At 36.5% G+C, this 23,731-nt stretch overlaps 2 protein-coding genes across 7 annotated transcripts in view; one reads left to right on the top strand and one right to left on the bottom strand.

Annotated features, from left to right (window-relative positions):
* LOC142344271 (uncharacterized) overlaps positions 1 to 23,731 on the bottom strand; it is a 92,184-nt gene that overhangs the window by 23,899 nt on the left and 44,554 nt on the right. The gene's annotated exons all lie outside the window — the stretch shown is intronic.
* LOC142344269 (uncharacterized) overlaps positions 1 to 23,731 on the top strand; it is a 64,275-nt gene that overhangs the window by 616 nt on the left and 39,928 nt on the right. The window contains exons 1-2 of one of the 3 annotated variants that reach the window (XM_075395842.1): positions 1,024 to 1,036; positions 2,956 to 4,263. In XM_075395842.1, coding sequence (XP_075251957.1) covers positions 3,048 to 4,263 — 1,216 coding nt within the window. In that variant the 5' untranslated portion in view covers positions 1,024 to 1,036; positions 2,956 to 3,047. Of the gene's footprint in view, positions 1 to 1,023; positions 1,037 to 2,499; positions 4,264 to 23,731 lie in introns of those variants that run through there. The other 2 variants (XM_075395843.1, XM_075395841.1) reach the window with 2 other exon arrangements.

Consider the following 23,731-nt stretch of genomic DNA (forward strand, 5'->3'; position numbering starts at 1 on the left):
TATAACTCACAACAACCAGGCGCACATGCCATATACTTTTCTGGTTATTTACTATGTAAGGGTACGTACGTTATGAAACCCAGTTACAGAGCACGAACCATTACGTACACTCACTGACAAAAGGGATCTATTCTGTTTCGGCCCCCCACCCAGTGCTTTTTAAGACCCCCAGTTACAAATTCTATGTTGTTATATAGCGCGTTACTATGTAAGAAAATAGCACGTGCGCCTGGGTGTCATAAAAAATTGATGCTCACTAAGCTGGGGGCGGGGGGGGGGGGCTAAACAGAATAGATCCTACAAAAATAACCCCACAAAACACCGTTTTACAAAGTAAACTGCTTGATTTTGAAGTCATTTTTAGTCAGCATATTTTTGTTCGTTTTTTTTTTTTGAATTCTATATCAATCAACGCATTGCCATCTGAAGTTTTAGCAGATATATTTTAGGCGAACTGGCCACCTTACTTTAAGAATAAATCCGGATAGGAGTTAGTCAGTTTTCCGTAAGCAGCCTTCCCACATGAAATCTGTTCAACTTGATCATGCCTCCATAATTTAAGGCAAATTTTTGCATTGTTAATTCAACAAGCTTAAGAGCAAGTTAAACAGATTTCACGGACTCAAAATGAAGTGGTCTTTCCCATTATAGCCCAAAAACAACTTAGTTGTCAGATGACCCAAAAATCCAAACAAACTTGGCTTTCAGAATCAAATTATGTTTGATTTTCAATGCAAACAAAAACCCGAATTGCGTTACAAATATCCGAAAATATAACTCACCCATAACCTGTGAGTAATGATTTATCAAAAATTGAATTTTTCTTTGTCTTTTAATCAGCTTCAAAAAATTGCTGTTCAGAGCAGTTTTATGAAGCATTAATTTGTGCTTTTTTAAATGATATATTGGAATTGCTACGTAAATATTGTTGCACTTTTTCATTGGGTTCAAATGAAATTCTGAATTTCCCTCCCCTGAGTTTTTGAAGCTTGCATAGGCTCATCGGATGACCAAAGATGAAACAATGCGTATTACAGTAATCCTTCTCCTCATTGCATTTTACTCACTACGATATCTTCAATAGACCACTTCCTAAATTAGGTTCTCCAAAATTGCGAGCCAAATAAGATCAGAGCAACACTATTTTGATGAAAAGCAGCATAGTTCTGATATGTGATTCTTTTTTTGACTTGTATGATCGCTTAGCTGGTTGCATAATCAGAAAATATTAAGTAGAAAGCAAAAAATTTGGGTCTTTCTCATTATATCCCCCCGCTTAGTGGTCAGATAAACTATAGCCCTCCCCCCCCCCAAATCATGGTAAGTATACCATAATGTGGGGGAGGGATGGGGGGCTAAAAGTTCAGGGGGTCCATAGTGGGACAGACCCAAAACTTTTTCGACTCAGTACCCATTCATCTCAAACAAAAATAGCATCTTCTGTTTGACAAAAGATCCTCTAAAATTTGCAAAAGTGGTTTACTCAAATTATTTTTAATTTTTTAGTAACAGCTGTTCATTTGCGGGGAAGTTTTTTGCAACCACTTCATTATGATTTACAGATTATTTCAGCGTCAGGCCAAAAATTGGAGATGTCTCTGACTGTAGGTGCAAAATGCCTATAACTCGATACAAAGAAGTGTAAAATACGAGTTTTGGAAGTGAAAAAAAATCTTTCATTATTTTTCAAATAGAGTTTTAGAAACAGTGCCTTCAATCGGAGGCATGGTTGAGGTAACACGCTCAATTTTTCCAGAGGCTGCAATTGTAATTAATGACTCTAAAGAATTGTCTAGTCTTTGAGCAATTCTGATCGTTGTTGAGATAAAAGTTTTTCATCGCCAAAAGTGCGCAAGTCTACAACTTCAGAAACAGGTTCCGCCAAAAAACATATGATGCTGTGTGCGTTAAGCGTTTGGTGTATGACACTAAGAACACGAGAACAAAGCCAATGTTGAACTAAATTGTTGAGAACTAAAATGTTGAAAATTGATAATATTTTTGTTTTGCTTCATAGAGCAGTATATTTTTTGTACTTTAAACTGCTAACCTTTGCGGTTCCTTCCCTTCGTCGTTTAATTTCCCGCCGCCAACTTATAATCTTTAGATTGTTATTCTTGATAAGAACTATTGATGAAAAAATATCAGTTATCTTTTTTTTCATTTTTCCAATGGAAATAAGTTCACCAATTAATATGGTTCTAGAACATGAAATCTTGAAATTTTTCGGAGGCTCTCAAAATGTAAGTACTAAAAAAACACTGGATAAATTTATGGCACATTTTACTTGCTCTAAAATTGCATTGATGAGTACACAGTTCTAGAGTGCTAAAACACTCATTAGATGGTGGGCTAAGGTGATCAGTAAATTTTCAGTCCGCTAACCCTTTGGTGGTCTAACTTCTCATTACCCTATTAAATTTTCCCTATATTGAATAAGGTAGTTTTATAAAAAGTTTTCCCTAGATTACTGATCAGAAACCTCATATATCTTACAAGCAAAAACATCAATCTGTTCTGAGCTGTTCATTATTTAATGCTGCAGTTCTTTCAATTAGTTATCGATAGTAAGAATGCTCATTGTACTTATTCTGAGTTTTATGTCCCAGATAGTCAGTTCTGCAAAGTGGGCGGTTTGCGAGTCACGGTTGCAAAGGAAATCTTCTGACGAAAAATTTACTGTATGTGATATTTGCTATGTTGAGGACCGGCCTCTGCAAGGTGCCAAAAAACCGATGCTTAGTTTAATTCATAAAAAAATGCTTACCGAGTTTGATTGCTTTGAATGTCCAAGCAAAATTCCCAAAGTAGTCCCATATACATTAGATAGCGCCACTTTCGACGACACTATTGAAATGTATTTCGTAACAGGTGATCAGGATTTCGCCGGCATTCTGGCAATTGTATCGTTTACTAATGCATCTTACGAGTATGTTATCAAAGTAACAGGAGAAGGATTGGGATCTTTGAAAATCTCGGCTCCTTGGATATTTGTTCGCATCAACACACCGTGTCTGAAGGAGTTTCCAGCTGTCAAACTATTATCAATGCTCAAAGATGCTTACAAAACAACAATAACTAGCTACCTCATTGATATGGACAACTCTCCTCTTGAATATCACCTCTACAGTGCTTTGGGGATGCAATTTTTGACTCTTTTTACTTTGCTATCAGTCATTTTGCTTAAAAAGTGCGACCGAAGGCATATTGTTTATTCTCTCGATCAGTTCGTTGATTGTAGTCGAACTAATCGTAGAATTGAATTTGGAGTTTACATAGCACGATTCAACAAACTGGCGTCTTTTTTTGGAGTTTTCTTCCTAATTTTTTTCTCTGTTGCAGTGACAATGGCTCCAATGTTTATTAAGTATTTCTATTATGTTGGATATGGTGTTTGCGGTTCAACTTCAGTCATGTTTATCTTCGCTCGAATTCCAATGGTGTTTCAAATGAAATGCAAAGTGTTCACGCAAAAATCATACCAAATTGCTTTCATTGTTGTTACAACAGCTGTTGGAGCAATTGCAACTCTTATTATTGTTTTATTAAACGATGATACATTTTTCAGTTTCATGAATCATTTCAGTAATATATGCATAAGTGTTCTTCCTTTTTGGTTTACTTTAAATTTCGTGATCGTAGTTGCACTTCTTACTCATATAACATTCAGAAGTTATGTCGAGTTGGCAATGTTTGAAATCGGGTGCATCATCATGGACCAAGTTTTTCGCACCGCTTTCTTCACAAATTACCTTCACGAAAACAAAGAATCGAAACCATTCTTGGATTTTTACTACATGTATGGAGATTCATATTTCCAAATAAACCAAGGTTATAAATATGAAAATTCTTCAACAGTACTAAGCAGTTTTGAGCCCCATACTACCGCATTAACGAACCCCTTTGTGTTTAAATGGCACTGGCATTACGCTGGTTTTGCCTGCCAAATACCCTACAACCGGTTTTACCCAATTTGGTTCATAACAATACCGGGATTTGCACTTCTTCATTCCTATCATTACAATGCTGAACAGACTGAAAGGCCATCAAAATTATTTCCAGTTCTTCTTTTCATTGTCGTAATGATAGGTTCAATTGTAGAGGAATGCATCAGGATGTTCCTTGATTTTCCAATTGCAATTGGAGTTATTACCTTCTCAGTGCTTTCCATGCTTTCACTCCTATGGTTCTGGAGACGGAAAGAAGTGGGGGACTTTGTGAAGGGTGTGTATGTCTTTGTTTCACGCTCTCATGTATCTTCAGGTACGTAAAATTTTATCGGAAACTGTTTTAAATAATTTTATTTCAGGATATTAGAAAGCCCGTTAAAATTAAATAGCCGTGTATATTGTGTTGACTCAGTTACAAACTATGCCATATTATAGTCAACGTTGTTTTTTTTTCAAAAATCTGTGACATGTGCTTGGGGTTTCCAAAGAAAAAGCTAGCAAAAATTGGTTGAAAGTTGGTATCGAAGTTTTAACTGACTGTATGCGTATTTATGATCAATTGATGAATAATAAGATGTGTTTTGCGAAGCAAAACACTTCAAACAATGTGAGATTTATTGAGGGTTCTATATTTGGAATCTGGTTTTCTTAAAGTTTGTGTGTGGTTTTTTGACAATTTTTGAGTATTGTGTTGGCTGTACCGTGTGATCCACTATAGGGCGTTCAAGTTGTATTATGAGAAATTACTGAACAAAATCGCTAGGGGCTTAATTTTGTATACTTACATAAAAGTACGAAAGATAACTTGCATCGTTTCAGCAGAGGAGAGTTGGTACAATAAACTCCCCTTAAAGTTTGCCATTGTCTTTTGCTTCTTTACTTACTTCTCGAAGTAATTTGTAACGTTCAGGCAAAAATGTACCAAATCTTATCAACTTCATGGGTTAAGAAGTTTTTATCATAGAACTTTCAAATTATGGATCGTGGTCTTCTCAAAAATAGTTTTAAAAGATGGGTAGAACTACAACATAGCCAAAAATGAAAAATCTATGACCGAAAATTTTCCATTAATGGAAGCTCTATGACTTAAATTTTTCAATAATATGGGAGTTCTATGATTACTACCTCTCCATAACAGCAGAAAAGAGCTATTAAATGAATCTTGAGTTTTTCGTGATTTCTCGGGAGCTTCCTGAAGTACAAGGAAAATCAGTTTTTACTGTTTCTCATGCCGAGTAAGCAATAATGGAGGCATTTTTTCCACGACCTGTTATTTAGCTAAAAATAAAAATCCAGGTTAATCCAGGAGTAATGTGGCACATCACAAAAGCAAAGATGGAGGCCAAATAAAAAAAACAGCACATGAGAGAAGGTTCCTGTAAAGGCACAAAGAGAAGGACATTTAAAAAAAATTGATTAAAATTGACAAAATTTGACTGAAGACGCAAAGAAAATAAAACTTATTGTTTTACCATCCTGAAAGATAGAGGGCACTAACCAAACAGCAGGGAAAATGTTGAGCAATTTCCTGACCCAGAAAGTCCTATTATGTTATTTAAATACTATTGACTTTTTGAGAAACCTTTGACGATATCGCAAAACCGGACATTGTATATCACTTACGCGAAGTTTTCTTAATTCACGGCCAACATTAGCATAAAGGACGCTCTTTATACTCCTTTGAACAGCCTAGATTTAGTCGTAAAGAAATGAGACTAATTTTCACATGAAAAAAGTCGAAAAATTGGAGTTTTCGACCCACACTGTTTTATGTAACACATCTTTAAAGAATAACCTAATAGAAAAACCTTGGGTTGTTTTACCTTTCTCATGAATAGAAGACACTACTAAAATAGATTGGGTCACATTGAGCAACTTCTTGAACCAGGTCCTATAATATTTTTTAAATACGATTGACTTTTTTGAGAAACATTTGACGAAATTACAAAACTTGGCGTTACATATCCATTATGGGAAATTTACTGAATTCAGGGCCAACTTCAGCCTAACAAACGTTTGGTATAACACTTTGAGCAGCGGAGACTTAGCATTAACGAAATGAGACTATCTGTTACAAAAACAATAGAAAAATTGGCTTTTCCGACCTACAACTGTTTTATGTCATATTTTTAGGCATTGAACCAATACAAAAATCACGGGTTGTTCTACCATCCCTATGGATAGGAGGCACTACCAAAACAGTTTGGGTCACACTGAACAACTGCTTGACCCAGAGGGTCCTATTTTTTAAATACGATCAACCCAGGTTACGTTAAACCAAATTGCCTGAAGATAAGATTGGCAAACCAACTCACTATTGTGTTCGTCACAAAGTAGCACTTTATAGGTAGTTTGCGTTTTCGAGTAAAAAGTATAAAAAACCTTGGATCTATTTTGTTTTGCCCCCCCCCCCCCCCCACCAGCTTAGTGAACAGAAATTTTTTATGACCCCCTCCCCGGCGCACGTGGTATTTTCATACGTAGTAACGTGCTATATAACAACATATAATTTGTAATTGGGGGTCATAAAAACACTGGGGGGATAGAATAGATCAAAAAATATTTATCACTTTTTCCAGTAAAACCATTGTTAATAGCAATCAGATATGCAACCAGATTTAGAAAGAATAAGAACCCTCAGCTGTTTTTCCGTTTTGCGGCAAGCGAACCAAGAAATATGTCTTTTGTGCAAAAATTCCGATTGTAATGGTTTTTAACCTATTTATCAGTGAGCGACCAATTAGCTTGATGTGTGAATTCACATTTCCAAAAAAAATATCAGGCAAAATTGGTGCCTGACAGTGACCAATGCTTTCTTAAAAAATTTGTGACAGAAAGTCTTCTTTAAACTAATACTTTTTGATAAAACTGCCTGTCAGATAATTTCTTAAAATTAGGTCAAAAATCGGTTTCTGTGCCCATATGCATATAAATTTCAGCGAAAGCATAAAACTCAGGCCGAACAGCTGCTTTTAAGCTCGAAATAAAATAAATATACCACTGAGAGCGAAATTTCATCATACAGTCTCATTTAGCTTTTCATTTTGACAATTGGAAGATCAGGGAATTAAAAAACTATTGAAGGTTTTACTGTGGTACTTAGTGATATCTTCTACACTTTGGTTTTGTAATCTATTCTGTTTGAGCGTCCCAGTCCGTTATGCTCCCTGAGTTAGAGAGCACGTTTCATTAAATGGTAAATCGGCACGCAAAAAAGCGCACGTGCGTCAGTCGGGTGCAAATAATTGCACCTAATAACCTGGGGGCACAAGCGGTAAAGATCCCGATTACTGTTACTTCGTGTACTATTCGAACATAAAAGTGTCCGTTGTCAGAACAAAAATTAGTTGCGCGGAACGAAGAATTTTTCCCACGAATTTAATTAAAACCGGATTCTGATGTAATTAGAAAGGCAGAACAAGAGCGTAGCTTGCGTTTCCTCATTGAAGCCAAATACACTTACATTGGACAAATACCGTGGTGTAAATCTGATTTTTTGGTCAATAGAATCCTACATGATCAAAGAGAATTAATAAGTATTAATAGGATGTTTTTTATAGCTGCGAAGCTGCAAGTTGAATTGAGCTATATTGCGGTGCTCTTGGTTTTTTTGGGACTCGACAAGGAGTATTATTTTTCTATCGGTCTTTTTTGCAGGAAGTAGATTTGTTCACACGGCATTTTGACCTAAAAGCGAAAGTGAGAAAAGCTGTCTTGTTGAACAGATTTTTGCTAAGAGAAAGAAGTTTTTTTGATCATGCGCTGCGTTTAGTGAATGACTTTCTGACTTTGGAAAGTAGTTTTTGATTGAATGGCACATATAGATAACCATTTTTAGCCGTTTTCCGTCTAAGTGGCCCAATTTTTTTTGCTTGTAATTTGTTTTCTTGTAGAAATAATTTTTATTCCATACTATATTGAAATTTCAACCTCGGAAATTGATGCCACAGTGTTTTGCAGAGCCTGAAAATGCGTTTCAAATACAAAATTGGAACATATTTCTTGATTTTATAGTCAATTTTTCGCTTTTTTGTCTTCTAATTTATCCAATTTTGAATCTTTTAGTCGTCTTTTGGTAGTTCGTCCAATTTTGGTAGTTTTTCCAATTTTTGTCTGTTTTTTGTTTGTATTTTGGTTTTAATTGCAAGAAATAGTCTTTTTATGCAAACTGTTGGACTATAATTCTGTTTCAATAAAAGTTGAATCATTTGTTGGCGTTAAGTTTTTTGAAAAATAGTTAAAACTTTTCATAAATGCAGTCTTAAAAGTTTTTTGAACTTTTTTTGCAAAATATTTCAATGTTTCGTATTTTTGAATTCTGCTTTTTCCTATTTTTTTGTTCTCTCCAGAAGGATAGATCTTTGTATCGGATGACTAGTTATCTTTTCTATGTTTCAAATGCTGAGCAATGAAATGTATTCTTTTTTCTTGATTTTCTTTATTTGATTTTTAACTTTTAAAAAATCAAGATTTTCCTCTTTACGGTGTTCCTTACATGAAGCCCTTATTCTTCACATTCTATTATATTTTTTTCGGTATTTTGATTTTTTTCAGTTGTTAAAAATTTATGATTTTAGCTTCTTCTTAGATTTTCGTCATTTCTTTGGTTTGCAATTGATTTTATTCAACAAAAGCCAGTTCTGAGAGTTTGCTATCAAATTTTGTTCCAAAATTTTCACTTATTATTATTTACTGCATCTGTCCTCCGGCCTTGGTATTAAATTAAACAATTTTTTGCCTTTGAATATTCTTTTACTGCTTATGTCTTTTCTGTGATCAATTTAATATCCGAATTAGTATGAAATCTTGTTGTCTAGCAAATGTACAACAAGGAAAAGGTGTGTGTGTTGTTTTTTTGTCTTAATTGCAGTTATTAGAAGTCCAATAATAGTGGTTTTCTGATTCCTAAATTTGAGCTTTCTTTTTTGAAAAGAGTTAACTTAGTTTCTGAGATTATTGTCTGCCGTTTGCTTTCGTGGTCTTTTTGAGAATAGAATCATGAATTATTTGAGAGCAATTGATAGCCTTTTCAGCTTGTTCAGCCTCTCAGTTTTTTGACCATTTTTATTATTTTGGATTTTTCTAACGTTACAAAACGTTTTAAGTAATATAAGATTTGCTGCAATTTGTTTCTCTTGGTGAGAGTGGTTTAGGTTTCCCCAATTTTTAGATCAGACCTGGGGAGGTAATGAGTTCAGGGTTTAATACAAAAAGTATTGGCTTCCGCTGCATTTACAGTTTTGTTTGTGAAGTTTTGACGCTTCGATTCCCTTCCGGAATTCATCTGGCTATGTTTTTTGTTTCATCGTCTGACGCTCTTTTTCGTTTTACATTTGTTCACACAGCAAAGCTGAAAAATTTGAATTTTCTGAATGATTTTATCCTACCAAACGCTTTTGCGCGCGTGACGTCATTTCTCACTCTCTTTAGAAAAATTAGTTTGCGTGATTAGATTTTGATCACAAGTGACTTACCTCACTCAATAAAATGACTTGTGCACTTAAAAACTTAAGTTTAATTTGATTTTGTTTAAGGTCAAAGGAACTCATATTTGCAGTACAGGTCCCTATTAAGAGGCTTCTTCGGGATGAGTTTTAACAAGATTTATTAATTTATCGCTGGATGTTTTATACCTAGCTTTTTGAACCGCGTCGAATTTTTTTCAAATTAGATCTGTCTCTGTTTCTATCTCTATTCTACGGCATGCAGGTCTATTCTTTCGCAGCTATTCCGGTAATCTGCCGGCTATGTTTGGAAGAGTTTATGCGATCATTTTCCCCAAATTCATCAAAAATGCTCTATTACTTTAGAAATCTTCTGTCACTTGAACGCCGCCATTATACCTTGTGATTGGGCGAGCAAAATTCATCAGTTTGAAATTCCACACATTTGCCAGATTACCCAAAGATAGAATTTTTAGGAAAATTTCCAGAAGTTGAAAAAGGGGGGCTAAAAGCAGCTCTATAAGAAAAACTAGATTGGCAACAACATCAGCGAAACGGAAATACTATCTGTACACTGAAGTGTCGAACATTATATGCAAAATCTGAACGAGATAGAGTTCCCAGACATCGCGGATCATCGATCAGTTTTGTCTCTTTTTCGAAACATTTGTTCAAAAACCAGAGCTCATTAACACACTGATAGAAAAATTGTTACCGATTGCATTCAAGATAGAACATTTATCAGTATCATAATGAGATTCGACTACTATATATGTCCTAAGCCCCAATAAAGAGGCGAGCTAAACGTCCAATTATATGATAAACAATTTCACATAGGTCAAATCTATGCAGCTACAAATACTACAAAATCAACGCAGGCTCTAATTTTCTTTTCAAACTTGTAGATGAAGACATAAACAGCATATTTCTATGCACAAATCCTGGTTAAACCAATTATCCGATGAAAACAGCGGAAAAAACGCAACATCAAAGCATAGAAAAGAAGCTCTGATTGAACGGAGACAAAAAAAATTGTTAACTAGAACGCTGATTGAAATTAGCAAACAACGAATATAAATATATGCAATATCTAGAACAATTTCATATTTTCTCAAGCCAATAGTATCCAATCAATTCAAAATTAGCAAAACTGAAAAATTAGATTACTAATTTCAACACGCAAACAAAATAATGTTACCAACATGTCCAGTCTGCACTTAAGAATTCGGCTTATCATTTTCATTAAAATACAATAGAGAATGATTTAGTTCCAGAAAATTCCATATTGAACATCAAAGATCCGAATTACAAACAGAGTTGATTAAAAATACACCAGCCCAAAAAAACCTCAAAATTCAGATGAATGTCGAAATGGAATCAATCGCTTATTAATATATAATTCCAAATCACAAAATGAAAACAACCAGGAGAGCACAGAGGTAAGTGTGCGGCTGTTGACCAGCTTTGCAGAAGTTCTGAGAAATATCGTGTTGGGCATATTTCTACAAAAAAAAAAATGACCACAGAGTCCCAAATTGAAAGCACAGTTAAAGACGTCACTCAGTTAAACAGAGAACGAGGTCAATAGTGAAGTTAATGAAATCGATTTCAATCAAAGAGCATCCTTCAACGGAAGCTCGGAGGAGGTCTGTGAACTTAAAATCGCAAAGTGTTTTGAATTAGAGATCAGCTTAGATTTTTTTACTAGTTTAAAAATGTCATAGATGAATAGTTTTTGATTATCAACACTGGAAGCGTGACATTGCGAAAAATGCAAACTTCGCATGGTGAGGTAAACATACTAAGGCGGACCCGATGTGGGCTCCTTTTACAGCCTTAAAGTATAAAGAGCTAGGGCTACTTATTTGTGCGCGCGAAGTAGACTTTCCTATATCTCTAAGTCTAACCGACTCTGTAAATTACTGAGAGCAAACTTCTAGTATTACGGTTGTTAAGAAGTGTAGCACTGGAGTCAATGGTATACACGTGGTGTATCTAACTAATAGAGTGACTTCAGCTAGTTCAGTTCTCTCTATATAAAAGAGAATAGTGTCTTCTCAGTCTCTGATTGGTTGGAAGTGTACATTCAGTATTTCCACTGCTACATCCATCGGGTTTGAGAGTTTCAAATCCGAATTTTTGAAGTGTAGCAGAAATACGTTGAATGTGTCAAACTCGTTGATGGGTAGGGTGAAGTGAGTGATGAGTTGTGTACTCTCTGAAGTGAGTTGTGGCTTGTGTCGTTGCCTGGAATCCCTGTCAGTGAAGTTGTGACTAGTGTCGTCAGTGAAGCGCTTCTTCTGGATTGTAGAACCAGGAAGGTTGCCAGTTACAGGGTGTGCTGGCCAGTGACGTCTGTCCTGTTAGAGTATGCCCAACTGCTCTCACTGTCAAGTAGTGAGGATTTGTTCCCAGTTGGAGGATCCCTTGTAGTCTGTAGTATCTGTCTGGTTTGTACGAGGAGATTTCTGTATATCTCCACTCCACTTGGTACAAGGTTTCAACCAGTCGGATTTACCAGCTTACCTTCTGGTGGAAATCCATCGCTTAGCTACTGTGTGAGCTACTTTCCCTATTAAATCTATTAGTTAAGATTAATACCTTCTTATTGTAAGTCCCGACCGGGAGAAAGAAGAAAAGGACTGATCCTAATCTTCAGTCTTGTGGAAAAAAAAGATGATCAAGAGATATAAAACTGGAAAAGAGAAAATGAATATAGAAATAAAGAGGAAAAGAAAATAAAGATAAATAGAAAATTACTAGTGAGTTCTTGTGAGAACAGTGAGTCTCTGAGTTTGTGGGACTGTGAGCCCGAAGTGTGTTGTAGGACTGTAGACTACGTTCCATACTCGAACTGGAAATCTGGTGCGCGATTGTCCGGATCTCTATAGAAGGCGAGGAATTGGGGATCTTGTGCAAGACAGGCAGCAAGGGCAAAGGGATACAAATCCACGTTGCAGCGGGGTTGCAACGCGAGGAGGTGGTTGAACATTTGCTTCTCTTCTTGTGATGGTTTGCGGTTAGCCATTTTGTCCACCCTCCAGTCCCTGAAGAGGAGGTTGATAGTGTGTCCGTAGACAAACTTCGTGGCGCCTCCTTCTACGCGTTGTAGATATTCGATCGGGATGAGGATGGGGCGGTTCGTCTTTGCGTAGAGGGGAAAGAAGATAAAGTAATTTTTGATCGGGTTAAAATTACGTAGGGTGCCTTGATGAAAATTAGGTTGTATAATGTAGCTGTAATTCATATAATAGGGTGACGTGAGTTTAGTGGAGGTGCGAATTCATGTGTATAATCGGATTAGTGTGTTGGAAGTGTTGTTGTGCAAATAAATAGTTGTGCATGGTGTGGAGCATCTTCACTCTATTCACTTTGTGGGTGGTGTTATTAACATCCATCTGTGTGGGATGTAAAAAGCCAAATTGTAGGTAGAAAGAATCGTATTTGGCGTAATTTTTTTATGAAGCATTGTCGCGGGTGAAAAATTGTTGAGGTAATCATTTGGGCGATCTGCAAGAGCAAAAAATTACTTGAACAGATGCCAAAATCGTTTGGTAAATCGGGGATTGAGAGGGAAATGAAGACATTCAAGAGGGAGGTCTCGACATCAGCCCTCTTGAACATACTCATTTTCAAGCTGTCTCAGAGAACAGGAACTGGCTGTCGGTTTCAAGGTATGTTGAGGTGCGGTTGAAGTGTAATTGATACATTCCGGTACGTAAATTCCTTGCAGTATTGATGCCAAGGGGATTCGAAAAAAATTGTGGAAACGAAAAATTGGTCCCTGTGAGTGGTGGGAGATGCCTTGTGTCGGCGCGAAGGGATTTCCTCGGCCACGTGATGATGAGGGCTGTGGGCCTCAAGAAGGACTCGCTGTATGCCGAGCAGGCGATTGTGAAGCCTGCATGGGGGAAGAGCGAACGGGTTAGGCCTCGTGTGCCGTGGCTCGTGGGCGTCTTCGAGATGAGGGGTCAGTACACGGATAATTAACCATTGAAGTCGGACGATCGTAAGTTGGTGGTTGCGGGAAAGGCTGTTGAGGCCTAAGAGGTGGTATTGTTGGCCCGTACCGCGCTGAGGATACGGGTGTGTGTCGTGGGTGTAGTGTGGGCATGACTTGTGGTGGATAAACCAGTGGCTGCAATCGTGGGCGTAAGCCACGAATCCTACCCGAGTTTGCCCAATTGGGGATGACTGTCTCTGGTGTGGAATGACCGGATTGTCCCACTTCATCAGCCCAAGAAAGAATAGTTGTCTGTTGAGGTGGTGGTCGTTGTAATGATACCGTGTGCACAGTAGAAGTGAGTGAGGAGGGCTGTGATCTTTGGACATGTCCCAGCTCTTGTGACGAGCTGGCATGTCCGATCGCAATCGAGGGCGAGCTCGTGTCACTGTCGATTTACAGGTGAAGTTCACCTGAGCTTGAGGAAGAGGTGGCGGGTGAAGGCAGTGGGTTCACCCGCGCAAAATTTGCGGTGTCCACAGACTGTGGCTATGGGGAAAATTGGGCCATCGTGAAGAGGGCCGGTGTTTGCATTTTGCAAACTGGTTCGGGTACTGTAGGTGCCAGTATCAGTGGAGTGAGGGGTGAAGGCAGAATGTCATTAACCTCCAGCATGACGACGTCGTATGCCGTAGGGTGGACATTTGGAGGGATTGGTGAGCCTCCTTCCTGGTGGGTGGGGACTGCAGTGGAGTTACTAAAACAAAACAGGTGTTAAAGCCGAGTGCTTGGAAAATTAAAAAGGAGTTCTTCTGGGATTTCCTGATAGTCAGCAACTTTTTCAATATAGTCTTGTGAAAAAGAATCTCCACGTGAGCGTTTACGCTTTTTGGTTTGAAATGTGTGTAAATATAGAGATTGAAAATCTGGTTTCGTGCGAGAGTCAATTGGTGTTTCATAGCAGTGATAAATAGAAGCTAGTAAAGTGGAAGTGTGTCGTTTATTTGTACTATTGTGTACTGGAGAAGAGAATTTCTTATAGAAGTTTTCAAACTTTTTGTGTAATAGATTCAATTCATTTTGAGAGTGTGGAGTGCAACTGTCAACTGAGTGTCTACGTCGTTTTTATGGTGATGGTGGTTTATATTGTGCGGAATCGGTCTGTAGAACATGGAATACTGTTTGTGAAAATACGCCAAAAAATCCGGAGGTTATAATTTTAGCCAATGTGATATTGGGTCCTAAAAGTGACTTTAACATATAGTTGTTAAATGCACTACGAAATAGGCCAAAAAGACACTGTAAAATATTAAAAAGAGTCCATATTATGGCTATTTCTTTTAATACGTACCAAGGGTATCCAAAGATTCCTATGAGGGATTCTTTTAAATAGTTGCCATTGATTAAGTCGCGCCAATCAAGACGGCGGAGGGTGAATTCGTTGCCGTTAATAAAGAGTTTGTTATAGTAATCATGATATTCAGTGCGTAAGTGTGAGAATTGTGCTTGTAACTGTGCTTGTTTATCGGTTTAATTTAATGCTTGTAATGTGCTTCTTTATGAAATTTTTCGGCTGCATCATCGACTAATTGGATTAATTTCATCTTGTCTATTGACTTAGTCCAGTCATGTTGACTGTATTTTCCGAGTTGATGCGCGGTAAAGTCTGCCTGGGTGGAGCGGTTTTCATCTTCGTCAGTCGTGAAAGTTTTAACGGGGTTTCGCGCCTTAATTGGGTAGGGTGTTAAGCGATATGTGTCATCACCGTCTGCGTCGAGTGAAATTTGTTGATCAAAATTTCCGGATTTACATGGTGCTTTAATAGACCAAGGAAAAGTCTTTCGGGTGACTTGGTCGACAAATTGTAATTTGTTTTGGTAGTATATAGGAATACGATCGAAGCGTTGATTTTGAAACACATAAAGGGGTGATGAAACAACTTTACTCTGAAAGAGTGAAATTACTTTTTGATTTTTAAGTGTGGCGAATGTGTGTCCCTGTCCTGTGATAATATAACCAACAAGAGGGAATTTTTGTGTCAGTAAAATAAAAGCGGTTTTTTTCAAATCGCGATCTAAGTCACAAAGTTTTTTTATAAATTAAGCTTTTATGATCCATCACGAGCAAGACTCGACTAATCATGTAATCGAGTTTTGCAACGATCTGAACATTAGGGTGAACTGCACCAAACCAATTTTGTTTTCTGAATAGCTTATATTTATATGATTTGTGTTATAATTGTGATTCTTGTGGAATGACATATCCATCACGGATATTTGCTTTCGTGTAGGGTGTTAAAGAGGCTGGTCTTTCAGGGACTATTACGTGTTTTTCATCAATGTCGGGTGACGGTTTTCCCGAGACTAAGTTAAAACCTTCTCGGTGCTGTATAAAAATATCCTGACATTGGGTGGCATAATATGGGCGATCTTCATTACATTTATAGAGAGGTTTTGTGAGTACATCAAAACGTGAAAGTGCAGATTTATCATAAAGGTGCTTCTGAAAACGACTAGAATACATGTGTGGCGTGTTTTTGTGGCCAAAATTAGTTTCGTTGTTTTCAACTGTTTCGATGAAGTATCGTTTTTGAAAATTAGTCATCCGTGCGTGTGATCTTCCAGCATCAAAAATACGGCAGTGGTTTTTGGGTTCCCAAATGACTGTTGCTCTAATAGCGTGATTTAGAGGACAGTAGACTGGTTCTAAATCGCACTTAATGCAAACTGTTCCATAGTTCATGTGTTCTGAGGCAACATCAAATTTAGGGTGATGTTAGTTAATTGGAGTGACAATCCTAGTGTATGGATGACATGATATTCGTGTTCTGGGTTTTTACCGGGACAGTTAGCCCAGGGATTATCTGTGGCATTAGGAATCCAATTATGATCGCGTGGGTTATAGACCATGATTCCGTGTTGGAACGCGAAAGGTCTATAACGGTCAAGTCGAAAACGGCCTCGTTTTTCTTCTATTTTAGCTTGCCAGTGGGGGTCGTCTAATACATCGAAGTGTATCATCTGAGGGCGGTAGTGGTGTTTACTATTGAGACCAACGCGTGCAAGTTCTCTATGAGCTTCAATTTCTGAGGGAAAGAAAAGTCTTTCCAGATTATTAACATACCAATTATCGTGGTCAAACCTAAAGCCTCTTTTGAGTGAGATTTTGTGACAAAAACATTCCTTGTCGCTAAGTTTAGCAAGTATGGCGTAAGCGCGTACTTGTAGTCTCCGAATTTGTGAAAAGATTTGTACTTGGGCGGGGAAGATTTGAAAATGGGCCGGCTTGATCTTACATTCGCCAATTTTATTGAGCTTATAATACTGCATATTTGTGATATGCTTTGGGGAACAATCATAATGTGTAACAACAAGATCCTTTATGCCTATTTTGGTTGTGGATATATTATGTTGGTCAACTTTAATTGGTTGTTTTGTTGGGAGTGGACATGAAAAAAAATAAATTATGTGAAAATTAAATTTGTAGTGGAAATGTGTAAGAGAGACCAGAGTGTGGATTATAGAAGACAAAATATCCTGCTGTGTTTTTCGTGTATCTGTCGAATTTGTAGTGTATTTCTTGACAAATAAAGAGTGATGGGTTTGTTTTGACTCTAAAGATAGTTGGCGCTGCAGATTGTGGTTGAAAAATAATTTTGTCTTGTTCGACAACAATTTCAACAGAGAAAGTGATTTTTGATTGCTTGAGTAATTCGTGAGCCCTTTGTTTTTGTACGGGTGTTATCTTATATGACTTAGATATTCTTTGATTAGACCAATTATGTAACTGTTCACCATTGTTATGGTCTCCAAAGAGGGCGGGTGGAGGAACAATAAACCTAGGGTCTAGTTTTAATGGTCAAGTGGTGTAAGTTCGTTTCGTATCGAGTTGTTTCCCGATAGTGGTGAGAATGTTGATCTGGATCTGGTGTAGGTGAGTTTGAGCTTAGAGTGATAATCTGCGGTATGCCCGGAAAGCTGAGCGGTAATGAACTTTGGAACGAAGGTGATGAATTCACTATATTAAAAGAGTGATTCCAGTGTGCTTGTGATAATAAGCGTTCAATGTTTGTTATCGGTCCTTTTGGTGGATTAAAGGGATTATTCGCAATTTGTGATGGAGTAGGTGAAAAAAACTGAGAACTAATTGGATCAAAAATAGAAGTGTCAGAAAGTATGCTAATATCACGTGTGGTGTCGTTAATATTTGAAACAGTTTGAATTGGCTGTGGCAATTCTGAACTACGAGTTTTGTCTGTATTTGCAAAATTTATCGGTTGAGTGGAGAATTGTGGATTGTTTGAGTAATTAAGTAATTCAAGATGTGGTGCTTGTGGAGAAGCTGGTATAAGTGTGGGTAGAGGAAGTGTTGTGTTTGGGAGAAAACCAGAGTATGACGATAAAGTTTGTGTGGTTATTTGTTGTTGCTGTTGTGCTTGCGTTTGGTGTATTTGCGTTTGACTTTGATGGGGGGAGTGGGCTTAACGATTGTGGGCTAAAGTGGTGGGAGTGTCCAGTAAGACGAGGTCTATCTGCAGATTTTGCTGTAGTAATGACTGAGTATAGGTGTTCCACAGTTTCTTGAGTTTGTGGTTTTTTAGTAAAGATTTTAAATGATGACTTTTTGTGTGTTGTTTAGTCGCTTCGCTGTATGAGCAACTAGGTGATTCTGAGACGGGGGAGCACTTGGGTTAGTGTTGGATTGTTGACTAGAGGACCCAATTGTGACGATAATCTTTGGCCCAGAGTGGTGCAATTATCGCAATAATAAATTTTATAGTGAGTAGAGCTGGGGATAACAATTATTAAGAGATTTAAAGTAGGTATACTTACTCTGATTGCTGCGCAGGGTGATTCTGGTGGGATGACATTATGTAGATAGATTAGATCTAAAAAATCAGCAGCAGAAACTGTTATCAATTCAGCAAGTGTATAGTTTTTTAGTCCAAATAAATAGTGTGCGGATATATAGTTTCATTTGATGTGTTGTTTTATGTTTGACAAGTTGTTGGATTTAATCAACTTGAGGAGTTTTTTTAATGTATTTTATATCATATGAGGCTGGGATGGCATCAATATTAACGGTGTAAACAATATCTGTATAAATATTTTCATAATGTTTTGGTGTTGCTTGTGGTGGAAAAATTGAGAGATAGAAAAGAGGAATATTTTCGTTATTGAAGTCTAAAATATAGAAAACCCATTCACAACAAGTGGGTGAATCTAAGATTTGATCAAGGTTGTAAAAAATATCTTGAAAGCGGACTTGTTTAGGTTTAAAATTTTGAATGTATCTAAATGTAGACTCGCAAGGTGTAAACAATACTTCGAGTCTATGTTGAGAAGTTATGTGTATACCTGGTGAAATTCGTTGAGAAGAATGCTTTCAGTGCTGTGAGTCTGAAACTTTGCAGTTGTAGTGGTGTAATTGCTTCTGATAGCTGTTGCATTGGTGATCAAAGAAGTCTAAGAAGTTGAAGAAGTCAAAGAAGCCAAAGAACTGTACTGTGAGATATTTCTTATAGTTAAGGAGGAAAGAGTGAAAAATTGATTTTAAAACTAAGAGAAAAGAGAGATTTTTCTAAGTTTAGAGAAAGAAGAGTGGAAGAGAGTAGTTTCAAAGAGTGGAGTTGAAAGTTGAGAGAGCGTTTAAGTGAATTTTATTGAAGAAGAAGAGAGAAGAAAGAAGCAACTAAGTTTGGAGAGCGGTGGACTGAAAAGTGATTTCAGACAATATGATTTTGCCTGACCACGACTTTTTATTCGGTTGCAAAAAGTTACCGAGTCATATCTTTGCAAATAAATGAGATTAGTGAATTGTTCCCAGACCGAGATGTGGGTCGGTTATTATCTTAATATTTAGTTAGTTTTCTTTTTGTTATTATCGTGTGGAATGGTCTGTAATTACCTTCTTTTCATTTCCTGATGGAGGGGTTTTTGTGGTTCTGCTAGGGTAGCAGATGAAGAGATAGTCCGTCTGCTTTGTTTACTGTGCTAAGGGGTTTATTTAACTTTACCAGTGAAAGTAGTTGTATTACGGGGAAGCGTGGTGAAAGAACTATCCGAACTATCGCTCTCGTATAAGAGAACGAGGGAATTGTATTTTTTTTGAAATTATATTTATTAGCTATTTAGCGGGTTATGCTAAATTGTGTTCGGCTATTTAAAGCCAGAGGAGTGATCTGGTGTGTATTTAATAGTGAAGTGTGAATGTTTTTAAATGTTAATTGTTCGTGAAGCCGAAATTTTTGATTGTGGTATAAAGACTCTGTAGTTTTTTATTGGTTGGCGTCGAAGACGATTGTCTCTTTTAGTGTAGTTTTTCGAAGTGTTTTCGGATATTTCAGACAGGTTACAAGGTAACTGAGGGGGAAGGTTATCTGTGGATGATACGTTTGGATTCTCTAGACTGAACGAGACAGATTTCGGCTTGGTAAGCGGTGGCTTTTTAGAAGTTTTAAAAGTGAATTATCAGAGAAGTATTTCTCCATTTGTTCTTGAACGAAGATTTTTTTGGGATAATATAGTACTATATTATTTCTATGACGGGTGTTTTGTTTACCAGAAAAATCTTCTCGTTTATAAGTGACTAATGTAGGAGTATCAATTATTTTGTAAGGTCCGATATTTTGTGGTTGGATCTTTTTTGATACTCTGAATTCTGTGGCCTTATTTACGACTAAAACATAAGTATTTATTTTAAGTGGTTGCGCCGTTCCGAAGTGGCGATTTATAAATGAGCGTAAATGTTTGTTTTGGTTTAAATAATTGTGTACTTCATTATAAACTTCCGAGTGTATCTTTTCACGATTGAGAAACCAATATGCAAAATTTCATTTCTGTAACTTTTTTGGGGGTTGATGACCTTAGTGGTCAGTATGTGTATGGTTAGGTAATGAATTACAAGTTGAATTTTCTGTGGGTTTACAGTTCCCTAAGCTATCTGTAGTGGACGATAGATTGAACATTATAAGTTTCTTTGGTTTTTGACCAAATAATAGTTCATATGGTGAAAAGTTAATATTGGTCCTAACTTGTGAATTCAATACAAACGGAAAAACTTTTACTTTCTGTGACCACGTGTCATATTGTGAGTCTACGGCTCTGCGAAGAAATGTGTTCAATTGGCGGTTACTGTTTTCATCGAGTCCATTAGACCACGGTGCATATGGCGTACATGGTTTGAGTTTTACATTATATATACGGCAGAAATGTTTAAATTCTCCGTTAATGTATTCATTTCCATTATCTGTTACCAAAATATCTGGTATTCCGAATTTGACGATCCAATGTTCAAATATTACTGTGAGTGCTTGAGTGGCATCATTTTTGGTGAAGGGCGGTGTGCAACATAGTGCGCAAATGCGTCTACAAAAACATAGACGTGAGAGTTCCCATCGGTGACATTGGACCTTTTGTATCCATTGAAATACGGTGATTGAATTATGGTGAAACTTCTAAAAATGGCTGTTGTGGTTCCATTAAGATGTTTGGCATAGATTTGCTAGTTTGGCATTTCAAGCAATCTTGTGTAAGTTGCTACCCAAGTATTAATTTTCGGGAAATAGTAATTCTCTGGGTTTTCTGCGTGTGTTTTTCACGACCAGGGTGTACTGAAAGATCATGAGAGTGTGCTTTTGTAAAAGATGACTAGGAGAAGAGAGAGTGGTAGACAAATTTTTGGTGACGTTGCTTCTTGTATGTAGTACAAGAGATTATTGCTTTCGTTAATATTTAAATTTTTGAAATATCTATAATAGTGCAGTAATCTTTTGTTCGCTCGTATTGTTAGTGAAGGGTAGGGGAAAAATTTTGTAGCGTTTCCAAAGTAGAAGTTGTCTGAGAACTGGGTCTTGTTGACGCGTTTCATAGAGAAGCATATCATTTATTTCTGTTTGTTCTTCGTAGGAGTAATTATAGAGAATTGGGGATTTTGGGATGAAATCCTCCATTGCTGAAGGCGAAAATTTCATATTAATTATTAGTTCGGCATAGTTTGCGTCGTGATTAACTTGTGTGAAAGGTACTGCTTTATTTGTGTTTAGTGTAACGTCCGTGTGTAATATGACAGTGTAAATTTCTGGGAGTGAGTAGTTACTTTTAATTTGTTGTATTTTTTGTTGGTGTATATTATCTCAAGGTTGTGCTTTGGCCTGGAGTTCGTAATATGAAACCGGCAGATAAAGATTTTTTTCTAATTGTACTTTGAAATAGTTGTCTTAATCTGTAGATAGATTGGAAAGTGTGGTGATTCTACATGAGTGTCTATAGATATTGAATAAATGTATTCTTTTGATGAGGCGTAGTGACATTTGTATAGGTTGTGTATTTTGATTGTGTGTCATATAGAATTTAATCGAATCAGATATCTCAACTGTGCGGAGAAGGTGTTCGTCTTGTGTTGTAGTCGTTAGTCAGCGACTTAATAAATCTAGAAGTGAAAAGTTTTTTCCTTCTGTCCAAACAATGTGTAAGTTCGGAATTTTCATTAGAATTAATTGAAATTTATAAACTCTGTGGTTTGGTTTATTCTTTTGTGTGAATAAAAATAATATTGGTTTGTGATCAGTGTATATTTTTATTGGGTGTCTAGATCCTTGGATAAGAAACTCGTATTCTGAGAGTGCATAGATGACAGCTGAGCATTCGCGAAGAATGGTGGGAAGTCTATGTTCTGTGGTTAAAAATAGACGAGAGTTTGCTGATACTAACTCCTTTTTCCTTTTTCTTGAGTTCGGGATTGCAAGGCGGAATGTTCCGTCTGTAAATTCTTTTTTTACTCTATCAACTATTTGTTGTAATTCAGGAGTCCAATTAAAATCTGTTGTATCTTGAAGTTGTATTGTAATGTTGAAAAGCATTTGAGAATGACTTGTAAATGTATATATATTTTGAAATAAAAGTGAGACATCCTACATAATTTTGAATTTTCTTTTTATTTTTGGGTGTATGTAACTTTAAAAATCCGTCTATTTTTGATTTGAGTGAATGTATATGGTTATTTTGAGTTTGATGTCCTAAAAATTTAACTGAATCTAAGAAAAAGAAAGATATATCTGGAGCGGCTTTGAGGTTTTCATTCTTTAGAACAGTGTGATATTGAGTGAGTGTTTGTACATTGTGTCTGTTGTTGTATCTGGGATGACAAAACCATCATAATAAGTAATCATTTTGTTTTTTCTAATAAGTGGTTTACAAATGCTGCTAATAAAAGATGAGAAAGCTGCTGGGCCAATAGAAATACCGTAGAATAGGCGCTTAAAACAATATTGTTGTGCAGCAGTCACAAAATTCGTGAGTCTTTGTGATGGTTTATCAAGCGGCATTTGGTTATATGCACTGTTCATATCAGCTATAGAGAAGATTGGTCCCTTAATACGTGTTAAAATAATTTTTATTGGTTCTATGGGCCAACTTCATTTTGTTTTGTCAAGGATCGTATTTAATTGACGAGCATCTAGGACAATTTTTAGTGATTGTCCCTTTTTGAGGTTGATTACTGGGTTAATAAATGTGTTTCCAGTGGTTAAAGAGTCTGTATTTACGGTTGCAATGATGTCAAAATGTGTTAATATGTCGAGTAAGTGTTGTACTCTATCTTGTAATTGGAGTGGGATATGAGTAGCTCTTTGCTTTTTAAAGATAGCTGTTGCTTTTAGGGGTAGGTTTAGTTTTAACTTAATTTTTCCAACATCAAATTTGGAGGTTGAATAGCATTTTTTAAATTTTGTGAGAAGTTATGCTAATTTTTCAAACTGTATATGTGTTAGTTTTGTGTGTTCAAAATTAAACATGGTGAGAAATTCTGCATCTGTTTCAGTGAATTTTGAGACGTTAAATGGTATGGTGAAGTTTTTCTGTTCTGATTGTTATTTACGTTCTTGTTGTTTACTGAGAATTAAACAATAGAGTTTTTTAAGTGTTTCTGATGTACCTTGGGTGAGGTAACTTAAAGTATAAGCTTCCATTAATTCAGTGAGTTCATTTATGTGATATCTTGTGGGATGATAGCCATTAAGTGAAACATCTTGTTGTGCATATCCAATTATTCCTTTTACAAATGTTAAAGGGTGATTCAAAGGGTTTAGTATTAGTATTTGAATAAATGACTGATAGGGATATTCGAGTATTTTCATATCCATTATAGAGGAAAACATATTTTTGCGTAGTGGTATGAATGAAAAGTCAGATGTGTAAAGGATGGTACCATTTGCATTTTTATACTTACATCCATATGCAGTTGAAGAATAAGTTAAAATTCGGTATTCAGAAGGTGTGAAGTATATTGATTGATCTTCCATTACTGGAAATAATCGTGAATAATACGGGGGTGTTTTAATTGAAGAATCATAAAGTTTTAGTGATTTGATATCATTATTATATTTGATCTCAAAT

The sequence above is a fragment of the Convolutriloba macropyga genome, chromosome 8, assembly GCF_964194025.1.
Source record: "Convolutriloba macropyga chromosome 8, txConMacr16.3, whole genome shotgun sequence".
Classification (NCBI taxonomy): domain Eukaryota; kingdom Metazoa; phylum Xenacoelomorpha; order Acoela; family Convolutidae; genus Convolutriloba; species Convolutriloba macropyga.